The 26,143-nt window shown below is 40.9% G+C and overlaps 2 protein-coding genes across 2 annotated transcripts in view; one reads left to right on the forward strand and one right to left on the reverse strand.

The window, feature by feature from the left end:
• LOC137592138 (sialate:O-sulfotransferase 2-like) overlaps positions 1 to 12,617 on the forward strand; it is a 36,192-nt gene extending 23,575 nt beyond the window's left edge. The window contains exon 6 of the mRNA XM_068310063.1: positions 12,265 to 12,617. Within this exon, the coding sequence (XP_068166164.1) occupies positions 12,265 to 12,617 (353 nt within the window). The remainder of the gene's footprint in view (positions 1 to 12,264) is intronic.
• Positions 12,618 to 18,175: 5,558 nt separating this feature from the next.
• On the reverse strand, positions 18,176 to 25,812 carry ptar1 (protein prenyltransferase alpha subunit repeat containing 1). Its single transcript, XM_068310573.1, has 7 exons — positions 25,723 to 25,812; positions 24,292 to 24,461; positions 22,950 to 23,016; positions 22,678 to 22,782; positions 22,280 to 22,523; positions 21,811 to 22,169; positions 18,176 to 20,988 (listed from the first exon to the last, which is right to left on the reverse strand). Exons 1-7 carry the CDS (start codon positions 25,806 to 25,808, stop codon positions 20,598 to 20,600), a joined length of 1,422 nt encoding a protein of 473 aa, XP_068166674.1. The 5' UTR covers positions 25,809 to 25,812; the 3' UTR covers positions 18,176 to 20,597.
• Positions 25,813 to 26,143: the final 331 nt, after the last annotated feature.

The raw sequence follows: 26,143 nt of genomic DNA on the forward strand, positions 1-26,143 counted from the left end.
GTGTAACCTACATCATCACAGGACCGGAGCATCATCCGGTACTTTTTTTTTCTACTCAGGCAGCTGAGAAAGCCTCGAGATGGCTCTGGATCCAGAGAGGAGAGACATGGGGGCAAGTGAATGCCACCTGAATGACTTGTGTTCAGGTGTATATTGTTGCAAGATCCGAAACACCCCATGAACCCAGGATACATTCCTGATGATGTGTTCAGGTTGCATCAGACAATGTATTTAATAGCCAGACTCACATTTATACTATTGTAATGTTCCATCCATCCACTGTTTACAGTTATAAACCTCACACTAAATCAGTCATTCTTGGACTCTGGAAACAACCCAAGATTTGACGTCTTTCATAAAAGACATTCATAATCAACTTGCTCAGCTGTTGTGCAAGATTTTCTATCATTAGATATTGTACATAACATGAAAAGATTCAAATGATCAACATAGAATGATATCATTTCCAAGGTTGTAGTTCAGTCAATGACTATACTGTAAAGGAGATGATTCATTCTATAGGAGTTGTTAGACAGGAAGAACAGGAAACCTGTATAGCAGGAATCAATCTCTAACAATCCTACTGATGGCTAAAAAGATTAAAAGTAATAAAGAGGTTGAATAAATGATGAGCAGCAGCAGGCCGGGCAACAAAGGTAATAGAAATGAGCAGATTATATGCAGGAAGTTTGAGAAAGATTCTGAAATGACAAGATATGTCAATTACAGGAAAGAAAACGACTAGTGTTGGAGCCATGAACAGATTTATAGGTATTTTGTAGGGGTGTGATGGTTTAAATATTGTGTTTGTGGTTGTGATGTTTGTGATGTAGAGTTTGGGTGATCACGTTAATGAGGGAATAAGTAGGTCAAATGGATGTTGAGGGGGGTGTTAATATAGGTTAATAGGGGCACCCGCTCACCTGTGTGGCCGGAGAGCGGGAGAGACGGTGAGCAGGGTCGCATTTTTTGTTGATCACTTTGATTATGAGTTTGAGCACAGTTTCATAAGTTGATTGTTCTTTTTAAAAAGTTAAATGTATTCTTTAGTAAAGCCCCAGCCTCAGCCTCTCGGCTACTCGTTTTTTGAAGTCGCTCGTTGTTGAAGTCGCTACTCATTGTTTTTTTTCATTTTTATGTCACCACTCCTACATTTACAGTACTGTTAAGATTGATGCCTTTGGTACATACATTCCAGGATTACCCAGAATTTATTGCAGTGCTTTAAAGGTCCTATAATGTATTTTAAACTTAATGTCATTCAGCTGCCAGATGTCCAACTAGACTATTCCAAATATTTTGACCTAAAGTGATCTGTGGTCCTAAATATCAGCTTTTCAAAATCACTTACCTGAGCTACTCACAAAACGCTTTGTTTCAGGCCTCCGGCTGTAGTATGCTAATGAGCAAATGTAACGATGGTCAACGTCTCCTTCACCTGGGTCACGCCCCTCTGAAGGAGAGCATTAGGTTAACAGGACACTGACCAGCATTACATTTGTTATCACTGTGGCGTTCGGAGGCCCCATCGCGTCGCCGTACATTTATGACCCTGAGTCGGACCCAGAAGCGGGGGCTCCTGAAGAAACACCAACTGTGCGGCTGCAGCAGAACGTTTCTGAATGGTTAGTAAGTGCGAACGTTACTTAGTTGGTTCTGTGTTGTGTTTTGTAACCGACGTCATCACAGGACCGGAGCATCGTCCGGTAGCTACATTTTTTTCTACTCCCGCCTCTTATCGCACAGTAATGTCATATCTGTCTTTTTATGTTTTTTGTATATATAAGGACGTGTTGACTGCTAAAATGTTGCTGTACTTCTATAAGTGACAGTAAAGTCTGATGGTGGTTCTGATAGTTATTACCATGTGGCTAATGCTAGCTTCTGCTCACAGTCAAGTTACTTTATTTTTATATGACATTGATTTAACCCATTACTAAGCTGCTAAATATTTTAGGCAGTCCTCTGTTACAAGACGCATGGAGATAACACTTGCCACCATCACAGCTGGTTAATGGTGAATTGATGTAGTCATATTGCAGTGATGCCTTTATCTACTCAATTTTGAGATGTCTTCATCTTCTGTTTATTGTGCAGTGCCTGTGGTCACTGAACGTATGCCAACAGAAGCAGAAAACATCTGCTGTTTGGAGATACCACAAGTAGCAAGCTCACAGCTAAACCACACAGTTCTGTCTCTATTTAGCTACTTTTACAATTATAAATGAAAATGACCTTTACCATATTTTTCACTGTAGGTTAGGAGACGTCTGCAAGAGGTTGATTAGGTTCCGTGCATGACTAAACATCCTGGGTTTCAGCCTGTGTGCCTAAATGTGTACACCCTACAAATGGCTGGTCACGTACTGAGGGCTGAGTATGGCCCTTCACGTCTGAGACGAATACATCGGTCAGTCGTTCTTTGAAAAATTTCACAATAAAAACTAAAGCTATGTTTTATTTTGCTTCATCAGGCATACCTTCATTAATGCAGTAACACATGACAAATATAGGTACAACAAAGTCTAATATTTTGTATTTGCGACACCTTGAATTTTGTCTTATTACATGTTGAACATTTTTTGGTATTCACAATCCATTTCTGTTGACATATACAAGCATTTATTTACGTAAAACACTACATCCAATAACAATAATGAGAACACAGGGCCATCCTATCAGGAAATCAACAACAGTTATAATATTCAGGATTGAACACATTGTGAAATAAATAATTTTGTGTCCTTTTTCTGTAGACGGTGCAGACATCTGGCCTATCGCACCTTTGTTGGCTGGTGCTGGGGCTACTTATGACGCAGAATCCGGGTCGTCATTCCAGCCTGTGTGGTCCTTCGCATACGCCGAGAGTTTCCTGAAGATGAAGGCCACTACGCTGGATTCAGACCGAGTCTCGGTTGAACCTGGTCATGTAGCTGGCAATGACCTCCTCCTTGTCCGGACGCTCATACGGGGCCGACAGATTCTTGGGGACACGAATGGCCAACATCTCATTTGTGTATGGCATGGGGTCCACCAAGACTGTCAAATATGAGGTCCAACATGTCAGCTACAAAACCTGTTCAATAAAACACAAAGATGTATCATTACTGTTATTGATATTGTTTGATTCATTTCTTTGTTTGGAAAAATTGTGTTCAAAATACATTCTGATACTTGCTACTATTTATTTATTTGTATGGTTACTTTTTACTGTGTTGTGAGCAATTACCAGCAGAATTTCAAAACATGTTTGTTTGAAATATTAAAATATTGCAACACTAACAGAATGTTGGCTCTTTCTCGTGAGGTTTGACTCTGCATTGTCCCTTCAAAAGCCTTTGGAAAGTGGATCTTGTAGAGGGGTACACCAAACGTAACAAAATAAGGAGCCAAATCAATATCATATGACATACATGAATCTGTCTCAAATTTTTTTTATACTAAACTCTTCACTTCACTTACTGTCTTGCTGGAATATTCTAATACACAAAATTATTATTTTTTACTGAACTACTATCAACACACGTGCATTCACGAACACCTATAGACAACAATATTAAGAAAATTAGTCTATTTAACCAATTTTATTAAAACATATTGTATGGAATATGACTTGTACTTACCTTTACTTCTATAGTGGGAATGAAGAGTCCTGAAGGACAGCTGTGTACCAACAGTATGGGTGTCCACTGGGTCAGTTTGGCACGCCACGACACTTGAAGCTGTAGGCTGAATGGATGCACAAGGAAGAGGGACACTAATTTCAGGACACTGATTTTCTGATTTTGGATAAGGAGGACAGACCTGTGTGTGTTGTTGCTATAACGCCGAACAAACAATAGACTCTAACATGTGCGCGCAAACACACAATAAGAAACAAGCACAACTCCCTACTTAGCCTAGCATAAGTTCACTTTATTTATGCTGACAGATAATAAGAAAGAAAATATGAGACCAACTTAGGTGTGTTTTAACTTTATACTGTAGGCCAGCACACACACACGTGTGGGAGCATGCACACACATGCAATACGCAAACATGAAACAAAGGAGACCTCCCTACATAGCCTAGCATAACATGACTTCATTCGTGCTAACAAAAATGAAGAAAATATGAGATCAACTTACGTGCGTTTTAGCTTTATACTGTAGGTGCGGCACGCACACACACGCAATACGCAAATGCGAAAAAAGCACATTGACCTGCATAACCTAGAATAACATGACTTCATGCTAACAAACAATGAGAAAATATGAGACCAACTTCTGTGTGTTGTACCTACTGTAGATCCAGCACGCACACGTGATCAGCAATACGCAAACGCAAAACAAAGGAGACCTCCATACATAGCCTAGCACAACATGACTTCATTCATGCTAACAGACAACAGGATAAAAGATAAAATGTGAGCCCAACTTATGTGCGTTGTACCTAGATATTGTACGTTCAGCATGTACATACATGTTGGAGCGCACACACACGCAAATGCGAAACAAAGCAGTACTACCTAATTAGCCAAATAGCACTCAATCACTAATGCTGACAGACAACTGCAAGAAAGATAAATGTGGTGAGACTTACCTGTAACTAGGGTGCAGTTCCTTGGTCCCGTATGGTTGGGAGTGGTCCTTGAATGAGGATCAGTCTCAAGGCAAAGCCCCGTCTGGACTGACCCTCATTGCTAAAACAGGCTGGAGTGAAGTGGTTCACACACAAACAAATGTGCAGGTGATGTAGCTGCACAGAGCCATTAAAAATGAAATGCAACCACGCTCTCTTCTGTTCTTCTTTGGATGGGATGAAAAATAAACACTGGTGTTGATTTGTACAATCAACAACTGAGCAACTACCATGTCTCCCTCTGACGGACACCATTTTAACAGACTGCTGCCTCACGTCTGACGCAAAGAACTCCGTTTTGGGGATTGCCACGCCCTTGGGAGTGTCAACCAATCCATATCGTCTAATACTCTGTTCAATAGCACAGAGTGCATAGTGTGACGTCAAGAATGGCTATTCTAGAGCTATATGATCGATTTGAGTCGTTCAGAGCCATGACTTCCTAAAACTCCAAATATCTATTGATGCAGGGAGCGTTTGTTTACCAGATTCTAGGAGTTGATCGGGTTAGGGAGGACCACTATGTATATGTAGAGACCCGAAAAAGTGTGATTTTCATAATAGGGCCCCTTGAAGTTAAACATACATAATATGGGACCTTTAATCTTCTGCATATAGCCCACCAGACTTGTCATCCCTCAGAAGACTCAGTTTAACAGTGTCATCAGAAAATTTAAAAATGTAGTTATTAGGGAGACTACTTCTACAATTGCTCCGCGATGCACTGGCGTCGTGCCCGGACTGTCTAACGCCCTATGCCGCCAAGATAAGCTCCGGCTCCCTGTGACCCCGCTGCGGTGGATATAGCGGTGGTAATCTGAAGATGACTGACTAACTGACTTCTACAATCATTAGTGTAAACAGAAAAGGTGAGCTCACTCCCCCTTGTGGTACACCAGTGCTAAACAGTCTGGGACTTGAGAGTACAGAGTTACCTAAACCTCTAAGGATCTGTTTGTAATCAGCGAGTAAAGGTTGACATTCATGTTTGATAGCTTCTTTACCAGTAGCTGAGGACAAACAGTATCAAAGGCGGAGCTGAAGTCAGCAAAGAGAACCCGAGCGTAGGCTTTTGGGTCTTCCAAATGCTTAATAATTAAATGAACGATGCTGACTACAGCATCCTCAGTGCTTTTCCCAGCTCTTAAGCGAATTGTAGTGGGTCCAAAAAAGGAGCTACATCAGACTTGAGATGGTTCACAATTACCCTCTCGAAGCATTTCATAACACTACAAGTTAAGGCAATTAGCCTATAATCCCTGTTCTCTGAAGGACAAGACACTTTAGGAACAGGAATTACAATAGATTTTTTCCAGATATCAGGAACAATGTGCGTATCAATTGACTGCTGAAATATAGGGCACCAGGCTGCCGTGAGCTCTTCAGAGCACATTTTCAGCAGCATGGCGGGCAAACCATCTGGCCCCATGGATTTTTTTTCACCAGCCCTGCTCAAAATTCACTTGACCTGTAATGGATCAATAATGGTGCGATGTGAAGCATTACACTTAGGAATAAAATCAAAGGGCTCAACCAGTACCTGAGAAACCGAACCAGTGTCGCTTAACTCATTTGCACAAGCACGTTCATCAAGAGTGACAATTTGATTTCGCTTTGGGTTCATGTTAGTTTTTTTTTTTCATGAAATCCCACAAACCTTTGGAGTTCATAGATCTGACACTATCCTCTAAAGCAGAACGATGGTTACTTCTGGCTTGCCTCAGCAGCCGATTTAGATCCTTTTGAGCCGCAACCGCACATCCCTTGTCCCCATTTTTAAAAGCCATTTTCTTGCTGTTTTAACAGTCTTTAACCTCCTTGGTGATATATGGTTTGTTGTAAGGAAAGTGAAGGAAAGTCATGGAAGATGCTCCAATCTGTGCTTAGGAAGCAACCTTTCAGAGTCTCAAAACTGTCTTCCGTCCACTGCAGGACAGTTTTCTGAACAGACTTGCTGGATTTAAGAGCAGTCTTCTACGTGGGCATGAGCTGAACAGTAGCATGATCTGAGTGAATTTTGAATTATTTGACAGTAACAATGAGCAATAAAATAGTTTTAACAGAGAAAAACAGGGTCAATGGCAGGGTATTCCTGCTGTGTTATTCTCAGAGACTTCAGACATTACAGACCCACACTGTAATGTAAAGTGGAGCTCCTATAACTCCATACAGTTTTAAAAAGTTATGCTGAGTTAACTGGATGATTGCTTAACTGAATGACTTTTGCATTTCTTTTCATACTTTATCATTGCTTACATAACTTATAATTATGAACAGGCAATGTATGCATGTCTATAGGTTGATAAAAATATGCTGTTGTTTTTCCAAAATTTTGAGGGATTTGTGTCTTTTTACAAAGCTGCAATGGATTAAACAATTTTACGTATATTAAATGGGGAAAATATGTTTCAGTCAAGAATTGTGTGATATACGCCTCAGTCACGGAGTAAAGAAAATGATCAGCATTTATTTACCTTAATTCCTCCTGTGTTTGAAATCACAAGTCACTTTAATTATCTTCGCTCAAACCCATGAAGTCCTCTTCTTCAGTGTCTGATTTGAACAGCCCGAAAAGCGCTTTGTCACATCCGTCTCCATCAGTCTCGCTCTCTGTTTCACTGTCATCTTCCGGGGAAGTTGACTCTGAAGGTGCGCCGCTCTCTTTGCGTGCTTTGATCTATGAAAGTAGGTCAGAACACTAGCTTTGATCTTTGATCTATGCAAGTAAGTCAAGGTAAAATTTTGGGTGTTGCGGAATGTTGTAGTCTCTGACTGCTTTGGTTCTTGTTTTTTTGTAATTATGCTTTTATGAAGTTGAAGTTGTAGTCAGAAAAAAATAAGTCCCATACCCTTATTTTGTTATTCTCTAATTATCAGCCTTGTTTTTCTCACCATAAAGCACTTCTCATCATGCTCTATGCACATTGTCTATCAGCACGTGAACACGCCTTAACACAAAGAGGACATCATAGCTGTAATCACTGTATATTACATTTTTCCAAATGTAATATACATGCATTACTGTAACTACATGATGATGATTGTGTGCATTTAGTGAGACACTCACGTGAATGTGATGAAATCATTTTCATCTCAACATAAAGGGAATTATTCTTAAAATCAATGTCTTAAGGAGAGAAGGAATATATATATATATATATATATATATATATATATATATATATATATATATATATATATATATATATATATATATATATATATATAGTGGGGGGTATCACCCCCCCACAATCTGAGATTGGGTACTAAGCCCCAAGAGACATACACAGCTTCAATACAAGAGCTGCTGACCTGAGAAAGATGATCATGACCCAAATGGAAACCTGGAGCCTCCGACAAATCCCGAAGCTAAGTTGTCAAGTACCTTCAGAAGATCTGCTAGAAGATGTGAATGCTCCAATAAGAACCATCCCCACACGGAACATAACTGAGACCAACGACCTGATCCACGACTCAATGCCACACACGTGGATACTGGAATGTCTGGAACTGTATAAGATCAACAGGACACTAAGAGCCTTCATCAAGAACTCAATGGGGAAGTGGAAGACAACCTGGAGACTAACTCCAAGCCAATTTCCCAAGTTAACATCAAGTGCGGCATATACCAAGGGGATGCACTATCACCACTGCTGTTCTGCATAGGCCTGAACCCCCCCAGTCACATCATTAGAAAGAGTGGCTATGGATACCGATTCCGAAGTGGGACAACAATCAGCCATCTCCTCTACATGGATGACATCAAGCTGTATGCCAGGAATGAGCGAGAAATTGACTCACTGATCCACACCACCAGGATCTACAGCGACGACATAGGGATGTCATTCGGATTAGACAAATGTGGCCAGATGGTATCAAGAAGAGGCAAGATGATCAGAACTAAAGGGGTTGACCTACCAGGGGGCAGGATAGAAGACATCAAGGACAGCTACAAATACCTTGGAATCCCACAGGCTAACGGCAACCATGAGGAGGCCGCAAGGAAGTCATCCACAGCCAAATACCTCCAGAGAGTAAGGCAAGTCCTGAGAAGTCAGCTGAATGGCAAGAACAAGGTCCGATCCATCAACATGTATGCACTGCCTGTCATCAGATACCCCGCTGGGATCATAAGCTGGCCAAAGGAGGAGATAGAAGCCACAGACATCAAGAAGAGAAAGCTCCTCACCATGCATGGAGGGTTTCACCCCAAGCTCTTTCCACTAAGCGGAAAGAGGGAGGCCGAGGACTAGTGAGCATCAGGGCCACTGTCCAGGATGAGATATCAAAAATCCAAGAGCACATCAGGAAGATGGCCCCAACAGATGAACTGCTCAGTGAATGCCTTAGACAGCAGAAACCTGAGGAGGAAGAGGAGAAGGAGGAGACAACATGGAGGGACAAGCCCCTACATGGCATGTACCACCGTCAGATAGAGGAAGTGGCTGATATCAAGAAAACCTACCAATGGCTGAATAAAGCTGGACTGACAGACAGCACAGAGGCACTGATCATGGCAGCACAAGAACAGGCCCTAAGTACAAGAGCAATAGAGGCCAATATCTACCACTGTAGATCTGACCCAAGGTGGAGGCTATGTAAAGAAGCCCCAGAGACAGTCCAGCACGTGCTAGCAGGGTGTAAGATGCTCGCCAACTCAGCATACATGGAAAGGCACAACCAAGTAGCTGTGATAGTGTACAGGAACATCTGTACCCAGTATGGACTAGAAGTACCCAAATCCCAATGGGACATACCACCATTGGTGGTTGAGAACGACAAGGCTAAGATCCTGTGGGACTTCAGCTTCCAGACTGACAAACAGCTGCTGGCTAACAAACCGGACATAGTGGTGCTGGACAAAGAGCAGAAGAGAGCAGTGGTGATAGATGTGGTGATTCCAGCTGACGCCAACATCAGGAAGAAGGAACACGAAAAGATGAGGAAGTACCAAGGGTTGAAAGAACAGCTGGAACAGATGAGGAAGGTTAAGGTTAATGTGGTCCCCGTGGTAGTAGGAGCACTTGGGGCAGTGACCCCCAAACTGGAAGAGTGGCTCCAGCAGATTCCTGGAACAACATCTGAAGCCTCAGTGCAGAAGAGCGCAGTCCTAGGAACAGCTAAGATACTGACAGAACCTTCAGACTCCCAGGCCTCTGGTAGAGGACCCGAGCTTGAGGATGACACACAGATACCACCCCACAAGGGTGAGAGGGACATTTATTTTTCATATATACAGTATATATACGGTATATATACAGTATATATACAGTATCTTTACAGTATATATATACTGTATATACAGTATATATATATACAGTATATACAGTATATATACAGTATATATACAGTATATATACAGTATATATATATATATATATATATATATATATGTATCGTTAAATATATAAAAGTTCTTGAGGATGACACACAGATACCACCCCACAAGGGTGAGAGGGACATTTATTTTTCATATATACAGTATATACAGTATATATACAGTATATATACAGTATATATATATATATATGTATCGTTAAATATATAAAAGTTCTCATCTAATCATAACTGTGACTGATAGCCATTTCAGATCAAAAGTCATGAGCATTTTAATCTACCATACCATATGTCAAAAGGTTAAAAGTGAGAATAATGGCTTTGAACATTCCTCCTCACTCCTATTGTCCCTAGAGGTATGTGTAATGTAAACAGCAAGTGTAACGTGAGGTTATGTTTGCTGACTGGCCCATCTTATAGTTAAGCCTTATTAAAGTTTTTTGTATACAAAAAGTTCATAATATGACCCAGGAATAACATCATTGGATGTGCGATAATTTTCAATGGATTTGCTGATGGACAGCTGAACAGAAGGATGCAAAATTTTAAAATAAGTACTTTGTCTTTTTAACAATAATTTATCCGAAATCCCTACAAAGCCATCATATCAGACCACACTGGATTTGCTTCCGAGGATGACTGGAAAGGGACAGGTGAGGACCTGTGACATTATTTTTTTTGGTATTTGTTTCTTTTTCCAACTCAAGAACTTTTGATGTATGAAAGTAAGATTTCAATTTCAGGTATAGTGACTTCTGATGTGTTAATAATTTCATAATAGAATGATAATAGAGGTACAGTACAGTAGATGGCACTGTCGCCTCAAAGCCAGAATTTCAAATCCTGACTCTGAATCTTTCTGTGTGGACTCTGCATGTTCCCCTTCTGTCTGTGATGTGCATGTGTCGTCCCATTGTACAAAAAGTTAATGAACTGGTGACTTACAAGAATAAATTGAAACTTTAAAATCTGCACCACAGCAGCTTACACATTCAGTGGTCACGTGGGCGTCATACGTCACTGGTAACAAACTTAGCTGGGCAACCATAGAACACAATGCGATCAACGATGCGATTAACCCAATAAACATCATGGTTACCTGTGATGTGAACGGTTGTGTCAACACAACAGCAAGGAAACACAAAGACAAGGACCTACCCTTCTTTAAAATACCTTCAGGGAAGCTAGGAAGGAGATTGAGAGCACGGATAAACCGGGTCGGTAGCTTAACTTTTCCATACACACAGTAACCAAAACAGGACATTATAACTAGTTGGATATCTCTGTCAGAATGTGATTCAGATGAAGACATCTAGGATGAATCGCTAGATGTCCAAACACTCATCCTCCTTGTACATCGGGTGGTAATTATATGGAATAATCACACCCCCAGGTGGGTTCACTGGGAAATCGTCTTCGGTTTCCGATGACGACGACGTTATTTTTGGCGATATTCAGATAAATTATTATGAAAATGCCAGCTCTCACCTTGTCGCTAGCTTTTTCTGCATTGATATGGCGTCACCCCGTTGTCTATGGTTGTGTCACTTCCGCGCTCCATTACTTAGGATAAATTTCAATTTTCTAAGTCCCCGTTGGGAAAACAATAAAAATAAAAATGCCACCAAGCCTTTTTTTTTTACTTATGTACTTCAAATACAGACCCGGTTCATTTTAACTTTACTGTCAGGGCTGTCACGGCGATGTCACAGTCCATGACTGCATTGGTTCTAGTTTGGATTTGTTTTTGTGTCCATCTCAAGGATATCATTAAATCCTTCTATAGTTAAACATCATATATGTATTAGATTGGTTTTGGTTTCACATCATGGATTATTTGACAGTAACAATGAGCAATAAAATAGTTTTAACAGTGAAAAACAGGGTCAATGGCAGGGTATTCCTGCGGTGTTTATCTCAGAGATTTTGTCAGACATATAAACACTATAATGTAATGTGGAGCTTCCATACAGAGTTTTAAAAAGTTACCCTGAGTTAACTGGATGATTGTTTAACTGAATGACTTTTGCATGTCTTTTCATACTTTATCATTGCTTACATAACTTATAATTATGAACAGGCAATGTATGCATGTCTTTTGGTTGGTCAAAATATGCTGTTGTTTTTTTCAAAATTTTGAGGGATATGTGTCTTTTTACAAAGCTGCAATGGATTAAAACAATTTTACTTATTTTAAATGGGGAAACTATGTTTCAGTCATGAGTTGTGTGACTTACGAGCTCAGTCACCAAATTAGACTCAGATCTCTAAGTACTACTCTGTTCTGTCCTGTCTTTTGTCCTGCAGGATGGTCTGTGTATGTGAAGAATGGTGCTCGTTCGTGGCATTCCCACATATTGAAATGGCTGAATTATGCAAAAAACATCAAGGTGATCTACTATGAGGACCTTCAGAGGAATCTGCTCCCCCAACTGAGGAAAATAGTCCAGTTCCTGGGGTTGAAGGTTTCTGAGGACCGCCTGCTGTGTGTCGAAGGCTTGAAAGATGGAGATTTTAAACGATCAAAGAAAGGAAACCTTGAATACAACCCTTATACTCCTGAAATGCATGCCAACTTTCGTGAATACATTAGAATAGTAGATGCTGCCTTGAAGGAAAGACAGCAACCTGGACTTCCAGAGGAATATATGGCAAAATGATCCATGTGTTGGTTGAGTTTGGATTGTTCTGTTAACAGACTGTTAACGGTTAGAAATGACTGTAATTACATCCCTCTTCAAAACGGTGATGTAATGTACCGTAATTTCTGGACAATAAGCCGCACCTGCTCTATTTAAAAAAAGAAGAAGAAAAAAAAAGATATACAGTGGTACCTCTACTTACAAAATTAATTGGTTCTGGAAGAAATTTCGTAAGTAGAACATTTTGTAAGGAGAGACATGTTTTGCATGCAAATGCCCTAATCCATTCCAAGCCCCCCAAAATTCAGACATGTTTTATAAAGCATAAAAATGCATCAAAACATGTAACAAATACATGTTACAATTAGATTATTAGACAATAAATGAGAGTTGTGCATAACGTAAAAAACAAAGAATAAAGAATAATAATGATGGTCAGTTACCTTTTAACTGCTGTCCTCATTGTTTTTTGCCCTCTTTCATGCCCTCTTGCCCCACCATGAACAACAGAGTGAATTCCAGTCCTCCTTTTGAACTTCTCCAACCACCCACGTGATGCCTTACACTCCTTAAACGTCCTTTTGTTTTAATAACGTGGTGATTCTAGATGCATTACGGCCATATTCTTTGGAGAGATCAACCAAACGCATCCCTATTTCATGCTTTTTTATTATCTCTTGCTTTGTTTGTACGGACAAAAAAAACTCTTTTCTTCGTCTTTTCTTTTCCTCTTTTCTCCGTCACTTTCTTGGGGTCCATAGTGAATACTCTAAAAGTTAATATATTTACGTAAAACTGTCAGAACACCTCATGGGTCGAGGGCCGAATGACGAGGACACTGCATAGACACCTATCTAGCTCCACACAGAGGTCCCTCTCAGCCAATGGGATGCCAGGATGCTAGGTAATAGCCAATGGCAGAGCAACTATAAGAATGTTGCGTTCAGGAACCTTTAGGAACTGCGAGTAGCAGCCCATGCTGTATTTTTTTACCTTTCGTAACTCAAAATTTCTTTCGTAACTAGAGGCAATATTGTCCTGTTGAGGCGTTTCATAAGTAGAAAATTTCGTATAGTACAATTTCCTCGGGGATTTAATAAAGTATCTATGTATTCATAAGTAATGGTACCACTGTACTGCTTTGTTTCGCGTTTGCGTGCGCGCACGCTCCAACACGTGTGTACGTGCTGGACCGACAGTGTCTAGCTACAACGCACGTAAGTTCGGCTCACATTTTCGTTCCTATTATCTGTCTGCATGAATAAAGTCAACTTATGCTAGGCTATGTAGGGAAATGTGCTTTGTTTTGCGTTTGTGTATTGCGTGTGTGCTCGCACGTGTTAGTCGATTTTTTGTCCGGCGTCATAGCAACGATGCACATAGGTCTGTCCTCCTTATCCAAAGTCAGAACATTGGTGTCCTGAAAAGGTGTTAACTGACAGCATTGATGTTTGAGTCATTGTGAAGGACGCCACCTTGTGGCTGGTTGCTGCTACTTCATCTAGAAACCACCAGTCAGCTGATTGGAGCTCAGCTTCATGTCCAGATGCTGGAAAATTCACGTGATTATTGTGACAAATCATATTGTTAAAATATGAACACCTGTCATATTTTACTTAGTGAAGCAGCAATTGTTGTTTGTGTTGAGGATTACATTTACATGTGTCTGTGTCTGAACTCCAAGATGTTCAACATCTGAATAAAGAACAAATGTCAGCTGCAGTGGTTCAAACAATCTAGATTAGACACAGGAGTTTAAAGATATTGTTATGAGAAAAAAAGACCAGAGATTCCATTCTGACCAGAACCAGAGATAAGATTATGACACATCAGATGCATTAAAAACACACAGGACCATCGTAGCAGAAATAAAGACACAAACCAAAATGTCTAATTTTGTCTCATTTATTACATCAAATATTCAATCTTGATGTAAAAACTGTGCAAAACTGTCTCTTTGTATCAATGTCCTTCTTTCCTTTAAACATGCATTAATATGGCTTCTGTTGCTTTCTAACTCTTTCACACACTTAATCAGTTCCAAAACGCTATAAAATAAATAACATTATTGTTCAAGTGCATCACTACAGCATGTATGCTGTTCCATAGCTACCAAAACATAGTGCAAATAAAATAAAATACATAATGTACAACGAATGAACTGAGCGACGTGCAGTCCTTTAGCACTTTCACATTAAAAAACTGGTTGTCATTTAAAAAATGACTGATAAAAACATTCAACGAGTCACAGAGGGAAGGTCCTGGAGCAGCACGTCGGTGACCTTCTGGACAGTCTGTGTCAGTATTTGGGGTCGTTGGATACATCAACACACAGAGGGAGCCGTGAACCCTAATCCAGTTCAGAAGCTCACAAATATTTACAGAATGAATCTGAACTGAAAGTGACTCAGAAAAAGATGCCGTATGCACATGATAAGCCTTCAGCTCACAGCAACAATGACCAGGAACCCCATTGATGATGGTGGTGACGATGATGACGTCAGTTCTTGCCAACCTTCACCCCAGCAGTGGAACGGCACAGGGGGAAACCCGCAGGACAACAAATCCACAAAGACTCCAGGGAAGAAGTCAAGTTTAGTGGGAAGAGGAGGAAGAGGAGGGGAGAGGAGCTCAGCAGAGCATGGGGTGGGACTGAGGAAGAGGAGAAGCTGAAGGACGGGTGATAAGGAGATCTAAGGAGAGAGAAGGGAGGTGTGTGAGGGGGAGGAGAGAAGCTGATGCAGAAAAATCACCAATCACACCAAATGATCTCCGATCGATTTCATGAAGATAATTTGGAGGAAGTTGATCTTCGGGAGGCAGCAACTCTTCCTCTCACCCCAACGCCACGCTGCCTCTTCCTCTCCTGGAGGATGGCTCGCACCTTCCTCACCCACATCGGTGGAGGAGTAGTGGTCCTGCAGGGCTGAGGACGTGCAGGCTGGCGAGAGGAAGAGGAGGAGGAGGGAAAGGAGGAAGAGGAGGAGGAGGGAAAGGAGGAAGAGGAGGAGGAGGAAGAAGAAGTAGGAGGACATCTGGGGGGAGTAGAAAAAGGACTCATGTCAGGGGGGCAACAGCGTGACCTGATGTTGAGCGCTGATGCCAGGACCCCCTTGATGATCAGTCTGGGGTTGTCGGGCTGGTCGGGGTCGGGGGCCAGGACGGTCGTCCACACGTAACGCTGAGAAAACTGAAGATAAAAAAATTATGGTGACTTGTCCCTTTTTTTTTTAATGTAACTCTGAAACAAAGACATGTCCTACTGACCTGATTGGAGACCAGCTCTGGGAAGCAGCTGCAGCAGGTGCAGGAGGGAGGGCAGCTGGAGGGAGAACCCCCCGGAGGAGAACCAGGGGGCGTGGTGGGGGGCGCTGGTACCGGGACCCTCCTTAGGATCCGTCTGGGGATGCCGGGCTGATTGGGGTTGGGGACGAGGACAGACGTCCACTTGAGGCGCTGAGAAACCTGAGGACAGAAACACAAATTTACACGTGTGATGCAGGTCACCTGAACGCATCACCAACCAACATTTTTCGAAGATCACAAAACCTGTTAGTCCTCCAGTTACGAGAAACAAACACTTTGGCTAGAATATAAAATTCTACAAGACTCCTCACACACGCTGCACTCCCGTCACAACACCGTCTCCGTTGCCCCAGCAACAGGACGCCAAAGCTGTCAACCTCCTGAACTCCTGCTAAATCTCTATATAGTTTCTATATTTACTGTAAATACAGTAAACACAGTATGTAGTTTAAATATAAACCACATACCTGTTTATATTTACCATTTTTATGTTTGAAATTTTTGTTAAATTATTATTATTATTATTATTATTATTATTATTATTATTATTATCATTATCATTATTAACTAGGCTTTGAACTAACTTACTAGGTTTCAAACTAACTAACTTGTCTTTTTAACAAACTAGGTTTTTAAACTAGGTTTTGAACTAACTACCTAGGTTTTAAACTAACTAGTTTTTTTAACCTACTAACCAGGTTTTGAATGATCTAGCTTTTAAACTAACTAGGTTTTAAATTAACTAACTAGGTTTTAAACTAGTTAGTTTTTGAACAAACTAGGTTTGGAAATAACTAGGTTTTGAACAACTCACTAGGTTTTGGATTATTATTTAAAAGAAACACTGTATACATGTTAATTATGTTATTATTTATTATTACGTATGTTTACATCGTGTTATGTCCACTGTTTTTTTGTTAAATTATTTAATTATTAAATTATTATTAACTAGATTTTAAACCAACTAACTAGATTTTAAATAACTAGTTTTGAACTGTGTTTTAAACTAACTAGTTATGGAACTAATTAGGTTTTTAAATTAACTAAGTTTTGAAATAACTAACTAGGTTTTAAACTAATTAGTTTCTGAACTAACTGACTAACTAACCCATTAGGTTTTGAACAAATTAGGTTCTGAACTAGATTTTGAATTATTATTCAACATAAACATTGTATTTATATTTATGTTATTAATTGATTATGATTTAAGTTTATTGTTTATGTTTACACTGTTTATGTTTACACTGTATGTTTTTATTTTACACGGTGTAAAATGAAAACATAATGCAGGAGAGGTGTAAATTACACCTCTCCTGCTTTATGTGCTATCTTTCTAAAATTGAAGCTCTTCCTTCCTTTTTACCTGCATAAACCTACAATTCTCTAGTTTAATAAAATGTTAACATTTCAGAACGTCTCGAACTACTGGCGCAAATAAACTCAATTTAAAGTTCAAAGTTAAACTTACGGGTGTCATGCTCAGACGACGAAGATAAAAGTTGATTTATTAATTTTTTAAAAAGAAATTCTGTCAGAGGTTCTGTTTTCCAAAAATGTTCAGGTAGCGCTGGTCTTCCCCAACAAACTGTCCTCTTTAAAGTTTTATTTCTTTTCTCTGACCTCACCTCTGCGCTGTTTGTCATACAACGGTTTGGCTCAGGTTCGTTGTCATCTATCCAATCACAACTGTCACGCGCTTCCTGTTGGCCAATCACACGCAGCCTGTCAAGACTGAAAGATGCTCCGCATCCCGGACGTGAAGCTGTTCTCCAATCAGCTGATTGACAGTTTCTAGATGAAGCAGCACTAACCAGCCACAGGGTGGCGACATTTATACTAAACTAATGAACCTGTCACTTTGATACAACAGCAGGACAACAAATTAACAGAAACAACTCGTTAATAATGAAATTATTTAATAAAATGCGTTTCAGACAGACACCGCCGTTTTTCACTCAGTCGAGTCCCTTTGACTCCTGAGGTCAGGGGTCGTTCCCTCTGCATCGGTTGTATTATTATTATCAGCCGGTAGGTGGCAGCAAACGCTACAAAGGTGATCATTGGTATCTGCGAGGAGACTGCCGGCAATGAGGCTCTTCAGGACAGTCAGAATAAATCCACGTCAGTGGGTTGAGACATAAATGATCCGTGAAGCAGTCGTTTATTTAAATATACATAAATGGAGTAGTTCATCTAGATTAGGATCATTAATGTAGATCTAATTTTGGCACTCACACAAAAGCATCCAAAAAAATTTTTTTTTATCCCATGTGAACTTTATTTCATTTGTTAGCAGATGACAAAAACAATTAATTCAAGATTAAAGACTTTATCCCTATAAATAAATAGAAAATTAATTAGATGCTAGATTAAGGATTACCCTCCACTGAAGACAACTGAAGAATAACTTAGAAAAACAGAAGCTACATGACTCTTTTCAAAAAGCTTGTTGAACCTTTAAAAACATTTCTGCATAGATAGTCTTGTATTTAAAGTTTGTGTTCTAGATCTGGAAGGATGTTTAAATACCCCCACACACACACACACACAAACAAAGTTCAGATATGCACCAATTATTGATGAACAAACCTAAAGCACACATGGCTCCAAATACTAGTTTCCAGATTATGTACACAGTGATTTGAGGTGGTAAAACATCTCACTGAACAACTCACACATCGTAGGTTGCTAGGAGACGCAAGTACAATGCGGTACATAAAGTTTACATGGAAGCACATGGAGGTCGGAATGGGGTGGAAATTGGTCAATCCAGGCTGTGCGCTCTTTTAAAACATTCCATCTTTGAATCTCCCGCTTTTTCCGAACAACGCGGACGTGTCCGCAGTTTCGGTGAAGAGCGACGACGACGTCTGTGTGAATCCACGTGTTTGTTCATTTGTGTACCGACGGCATCCTTGGGATTCAAGGTGGATTCTGCTCAAAGCGCAGTCCATTCTGTTGTAAGCATGTGGAATACAGACATTTAACTTCAGATGCGTTGAGATTCATATTTAAGAACATCGTCCCTCTCGGAGCGGCACACGCTTTCACTTTCCACATTTGCAGGGATGAACTGTGCACAAACAGCATGTCACGACAATTAAAGTAATGCTTTTTAATTATTCCTCAACACAAGGACATAGTATAACTTGACCTTTTTTTATGTTATGTCTATTTTCTATACATAATAACAGCTAGTCCTGTTTATAAACTAGCCCGGTTTCAAAAAGAATTCAAAAATTGTAATTTTGTTCGAACGATGATATTCAACAAAACAACGACTAGCTAATCACAACAAATAATCCAAAGTGCAGTTAAGTTTTTCCTGTTGCACGCTACATCCCTGTAACAGATGAAGTCCTTGTAGTCATGGCAACATGTAGCACCAGTGAAAGGCCCCAGCGCTGTATCATTCCAGGCCAAACATCAGCACTAATAATCCGTCTCCACTCGTGTATTTAATGCTTCCAGCTGGCAAAAGATAAGACTTGCAAGTTAGCAAACAAAACCTTTTTTTACGCCTAGATTTTTTGGCTTCTGTTGTGAGCTACTGAAACTAAGCTACATAGTTTGTTTGTTTTCGTTTCAATTCAAAACGTTTTGGACTTGCTGGACTGTATTATCACTGAATCAACCAGCGACAGCAAACCATGAGCAACAGAAGAAAAAGAACACGACACAGCTGATAAACGTAACCACGTTCAGAATGGAAATCTGAGAGGCCTCAAAGGAAATCAGGAGTCCGTCTGTGCTTAAAACCTGCCGTTAAAAACAAGTGAGAGTAGAATGGATTTAAACACAAAAGCTGGAAAAGTCGGAGCTGCTTTCATTTGGTTCTAATTGTGAGGGTTTAATCATCTAAAAAAAGTTCAATAAAAATTATTTTAAAAAGGAAAAAAACAACAACACAATGTCAAGTATTCAACCCAGTGTCAAATTGGATTTTATCTCTGGATAGTGATTACAACTTGAAAATTATTTTTCCTGACATCACAGCAATACACCTGGATTTCTGAATGGCATTTATCACCAAGAGATTTTATTTCACTACTATTGACAAAGATGTCCCACCCCCTCAAGCTTTCTGCCAATCACCTAAAAAAATTATGAAAAAAAAATGAAACTCCAACTTCAAAAAAACAACTTCAGTAAAAATAGAATGGGTGAATCTTGATCCATTTAGATAATGTTCTATATTCTGCTATACTGAACTGACTTTTAGTGTAAATTTAGTGTAAATTCTGCAAAGAAAATTAACTCCTCCTCCTGCTGTGGCAGCTTCGTTTAGTTTTTTGACCTATTTAAAGCTAAACTGATGAAAACAGGTGATGGAAATTTGACCTGAGGCAACAGACACCTGGAGTAAGAAAACGGACCTACAGACGCGCTACGAGCCACTCGGCTCTCTGCGTACAGATTTCCATTCTGAAGGGGTTTCTGGCTCAGATGAAGCTCAAGGAGATCCAGATGTTTTCCGAGGAAGAAGAGACTAGATACTGACTATCAGGAGAATAAACCAGTAACAATGGCGACGTGGGACTGGATCCTACTGCCGTTTGTATCTGAAGTAATTTTGGCTTAAGTCGGCTCTACAGGTGGTAAAGCAAGCTGATTCAAAATCTGCATCTAAAGGCAACTGTAATGTTGAGAAAGGAGCGAACGGGGCTGATGAGGCGAACTGTTCTGTTTCTCTCAAGGCTGCTGACCAAAGACCGTGTCCAACCACTTCCTGTACGCCAGGGCGAATCGTCTCTGCTCGGGGTTACAGCAGTTGTCCAGGGTGCCGCTCACGAAGCCGTACTCAGAGGACAGGGCGGGGGGTTCGGGCGGCAGGACGCCTCTCTTCAGACGCTTGCTGTCGCGTGGGTCCGGCAGGGACGCCCCGTCTACTTCCATGGCGTCATTTGCGCACCTCTGTCCGTTCACCGCCTCCCCCCCCCTGCCGGCGCAGCTCTGATTGGCCGCTTTCTGCGGGTCTGAGCTGCAGCAGTCGTTGACGTGGAGCGACTCGCCGCCTCCGTTGCTGCTGCAGCGCCGCTGATGTTCCCGTCTCCACTGGTGCCACAAGTAGAAGACGTGCCTCCTAGTGGACACAGATAGGTACTGTTCAGTTTAACACCACGCCACACTGGCCACATGTTCAACAGGCACAGAAGTGATTGTTCACTTACATTTAAATCGTTTTACTGCTTTGTAAACACCCCACCTCCGTCACTGGTCAAATAAAGTCTAAATACTAACAACCTAACTTCAGCTTTTCACTGGTATTTTCATTATCGTAAAAACCTCACAGTTTTCTTTCTTTATGCAGCAGAAAAAATGTCAATACAGCATTATAGGAATATTTCATTACGACTGGAGCCTCCTCCAGCTATTATTATCCATGCAAATTTTGGCGAATCTGGAACTGCCTTGCTGTGCGGCGACAGCGCTACCCACTGCGCCACCGTGCCGCAATATATAAAATATTAGACTATTAGAGATGAGATTATTTTTAAACATGCATTAAACTGTGAACCCAGTGTCACTGTTTCAGCTAATTTTCACTACTTTTAATATTGTTCAACAAATATATCCTCAATTTGCGCATGTAACGGATATTCTAATGTTATATTATTAGAAACCAGTACGAAATACTGCATTTAAAACAGGTCGGAATCTTTTGACTGTACTGCAGGACATTTGTACTTCCTGTTATTTGTAGTCGATCTTATTTATATATATATATATATATATATATATATATATATATATATATATATATATATATATATATATAAAAAAGAAAAACCAGCTGAATTTGTACAAAAACAATTAGAAATAAATGGTTGGACAATGGAGTGTTGGTAAAAGTAGAAAGCATTTCTTTTTGTGACAGCTTTATCGGCCCGATGTCTGGTCTCACCTGTGGCTCCAGAGAGCCTCGTGTCCAGGGAAAGACTGGATCAGGTCGGAGCACAGCTCCATCTCCTGGAGGAGGAGCTGAAGGACCGTGGTGGCGCCCAGCTGCCTCTCCTCGTCCCCCGCCGCCTCTGCTGACCACTCCCTGTTGGGCTGGGTGTGGCTGTGATGGTGAGGACTGCTGTTGGTGACTGTGATGGAGCGGCGCTGGGGGGGCGTGGTGGTGGTAGTGGTGGAAGCTGGGGTCTGGGAGAGCTCGGCCATCAGTTCTTTGAGCAGGAACTGGCGGTAGTGGAAGCCGCTGTGGTCGGACACATGCATGGACACCCAAAGACGCATGGATGACAGCTCATCGTGGAAAACCTGTGGAAAAGGAGGAACATCAACTTCACCGTTAGAAGTAGACATTACACACCCACACTGACTCTGAAAAGGACAGCAACGTTACAGCTACTACTGGAATCTCATCTCACCTTGATGTTGCCCACAGCCATGTGCTGCAGCACCCAGATACGGTGGGACCAGGCATTGTAGTTGCTGGGGTAACGACAGGCGGCGTCACAGCACACCTTCATCTCCTGGTGGAGCGTCCTGGCGAGATGGTCCCTGAGCTGTTGGCTCCTCTCGGCGTCGGCCTGCTCAGCGTCGTTCTGCTGCTGCTTCCTGCTGTGGCCCACGGTAGAGAACTGACGCAGGATCTGCTGCAACACCCAGCGTCTGCGTGGAGACAACAGACGACAACGTGATACAGGGGATTCAATTCTGGTTTAAAGGTCGTACTTTCTTCTGACTCGAGGAAAATAATGTGCATCATTTCCATATGTTCCATGTGTGACGTGACGATGACAGCGTGCTCTGGTGGGGGTCTCACCGGTGTATCCACGTCTCTGGGCTCTTGGGGAATTTGGTGAGAGCCAGCTTTCCCAGGTAGAGATCCTTCTCTGGATTAACAACGCCACACTGCAGCAACTCTTTCCTGCAACAACAATCAAGCCTCCGTTACACACAACAATAAATTACATGTATTTGATTTATTTATCAGGCTTCAGAGCAGCGGTTTAAGTCATTAAAGAGAATTATTAATGAACATTCTTGAAAAGATTCCTGCAGCTGTGAAAGGCTTTATTCAGGATTTATCCGTACCTGATATTCCAGGCGGTTGTGAAGTCCGGGTTTAGCAGCAACACAGTGGAGGTGATGTCTACTAAAGCTGATGGACACACAAACAACAACCTGCGTTATGGGCTTCACTACAGTAGGGTACTCCCAGACATAAATATTTGATTATATTTTACTTCCTGTAAAATATAATCAAATTCAATGACTTTTGCCACTTTTCTTGCTTTGAAATAGAATGTGAAGTGTCCCCAATGCATTTGTGTGTGTTAAAATAAAAACTATTTGAAGAATTTTAAGGTTTACTCACATCTTTAGACACACTGCTATTATTATGAACATAACTGTATATACGCAGTCATTCAAAGGTTTAGACAAAACTTCTAATTCAAGGCTTTTATTTTCATGACTATTTCCATCGTACATTCTCACTGAAGGCATCAAAACTATGAACACAAATGGAATTATGCAGTGAAGAAAAAAATGTGAAATACTGTACCTCAAAACATGTTTTATAGTTTACAGTTTTTGCTTTAATGACAACTTCACACTCTTGACATTCTCTCCATACGCTTCATGTGGTCCACCAGAGATGCTGGACACTTGTTGGCCTTCTTGTCTTCACTTTGCAATCCAACTCATTCCTAACTGTCTCATTGGGATGAGGTCAGGTGACTGTGGAGGCCAGGTCACGTGACGCAGCACTCTTATCACTCTCCTTCTTGGTCAGACAGCTGATCAGTTCTGACCATAATATGGATTCTAACAGTTGTCAAAATGGGTTGTCAACTGTGCAACAAACCTGATGTCTATACAACAGCTGATGGTTCCAACCTCACTAAGAAGGCAGAATGAATGAACCCTGACATGGCTTATGTGTGAAGTGAAACCATTTCAGGTGACAACCTCATGAAACTCACTGAAAGAAGACCAGGGGTTTTTACAAAGCAGTCATCAGAGCAAAGGGTGGTTACTTGTAAAAGTCTAAAATACAAAATATATTTAGTTCTTTCTCTTTGTTTGCTATAAAATTCCCTCTGTCTTGCTTCATAGATTTGATGTCTTCAGCAGAAAGTGAACAAAAACCATGGAATGAGAAGGTGTGTCCAAACTTCTGACTGGTAGAGTATGTCATAAATGTTTTCAATGTAATGGGATCTTTTAAAATGTAATTATAGCTCAATAATTCCAATGTTGTTTTATTAGTCACCAGCACTCAAGTTATTGTAGAACAGTCATTTTATAAATAGTAACACATATTCGAAACCATCACTCAAGCGTTTGTTGTGACAAAAAAAACCAAAGTGATGTGTTCTAGTCCGGACAGAGTCAGAGCCAGTCAGGAAGGAGAGAGGATGCGTTCAGGTACCTTCCCTGTCCAGCCAGTGTTTGCGCTGGCGGTACAGCAGCAGCTTGTTGTGGACATATGGCAGCAGGAACTTGACACACCAGCTCTCCACACCCAGCTTGTTCTCCACCAGTACGATGGGACTGCGGTTGTAGCGAGCCTCTGGACACGGGATCACTCCAATCTCATCACTGAGGACGCAGAAAGCAGGACACGTCAGCTCTGTAGTCTACAGCTCAAAGACATGGCTAGAACTTACAGATACTCTATAGCTTGGCTGGGGGCAAAATATAACATGCACAAATTCAACACGGGATAAGCAGAAACTATCTTCAAACAAAGAAGTTCTGAAATAATCTATAACATGTACCAGTTCACAGCAGTGAGAGCAGCTGAGATGCCACAGCACCGACCTGTAACAGGTGTGTCCATGTCTAGTTTTCATTTGGGAGAAGCGGGTTTATTGTTAGAAGCCAGGTTTCGTTTATTACTGTGAAAGTACTGGTACATGGAGCCAAAATAAGCAATTCCACATGTATACAAATGTCCTGGATTAATGTTTACTTTGAATGTAATGAGAAGAGAGGATTTGTGGAGCTCTACCAAGATTAACCATGCTCTTAAGATGATCCAGAACAAAGTATTACAGTACTGCGAGTATTACTTCGAAAAGGCAGACTTTCCAGATAGATTATGTGGTGAGACCAGGTGGTGACAAAAGCCGTAAAATGTTTGTAAATGCTTTAAAATTTGGAAAATACATAATTATAATAAACAAATAGTTTACAGTCATGTGAAGTGTGTACATTTCTGGGACAACCTGTATACAGATAGTGCTCAAGATGTGAAGGTTCGACTTACGAACATGAGTACATACGACCAACCGTGCGCCACCACTCATCTACTTTCTTGTTGTTGGAATAATAAAAGTCACTCTTTTGATTTTCATCTTAACTGAAACTTGAGAGTAACGGACATTACTTTAAATTACTATATGCATTGAACAGATGAACGGCTAGCAAGTAACGCTAGCGTTAGCTTTCAAAACACAGTCGCTTTTGTTTACATCCAGTACGCGCGCGCGCGCGCACAGACTTAAATAAACTACAAAACTATGACGTCACTTGCCTGCGCATCTTGCCGACCTCGTCCAGGGGCTAACATGTCCAACGCAAACGAAACGGCTCGCCTTAAACCGGTCAAAGAAAAATAAACCGCTACACTGGCGTCGTTGAGTTGTTCATCGGGATACTTCCGTCTAATTATTGCACCAAAAGAGTCGTTAACCTGGCTAATGTAAGTACACCGTGTCTCTGGAGCGCTCGCGTCCAGGTAATAGTCCGAGCCCTGACAGTTGAAAAGCCGGGTCGTGCTGTTGTTTGTGTTTAGACCCGCTAGACGGGACGAACCCGCTTCAGTCCGTCTGCTGTGTTTAGACTCAGCTCTACTTACATGTTGGGGTTCCTCTTGAAGGCGTTAGTGATATCTTTCACAACTCTCTTCACCAACACATCCACCTCCTCCTCCGACTCCGCCATTTTTATGAAACATAAACGTCACATGGATCTAAAACAACTTCCGGGTGACAAACGAGTTCTACGGAAACCCGGAGGGGCAGCGTACGCAAACCAGAGTAGGGTCTGTGGAATGTTTCATTCTCTGTATGGCTTTTATTATGACGCAATATTTTGGAAGTAATACCAAGAATATTTTAGCTTGTTAAAACTATAAAGTGTTTTAGATTTTAAAAAAATATGTGAATCAATTTTCACTTGAATCATAAAATACGAATTGATTTTGTCTGGTATTTTAACGTTCACTTGTTTTTAATCTTGATCTTGTTCCTTTTCTTCTGGTTATTATTATTATTATT

Source organism: Antennarius striatus, chromosome 3, assembly GCF_040054535.1.
Source record: "Antennarius striatus isolate MH-2024 chromosome 3, ASM4005453v1, whole genome shotgun sequence".
Classification (NCBI taxonomy): domain Eukaryota; kingdom Metazoa; phylum Chordata; class Actinopteri; order Lophiiformes; family Antennariidae; genus Antennarius; species Antennarius striatus.

Excerpts from the sequence above, each read along its gene's own strand:
- ptar1 (XM_068310573.1), bottom strand. The coding sequence starts at position 25,808 with ATGGCGGAGTCGGAGGAGGAGGTGGATGTGTTGGTGAAGAGAGTTGTG. Across the intron at positions 22,170-22,279 it reads TGGCTGTGGGCAACATCAAG|GTTTTCCACGATGAGCTGTC; the intron begins GTGAGATGAGAT and ends CCTTTTCCACAG. Across the intron at positions 20,989-21,810 it reads GAGGCTCTCTGGAGCCACAG|GAGGCACGTCTTCTACTTGT; the intron begins GTGAGACCAGAC and ends TGTGTCCACTAG.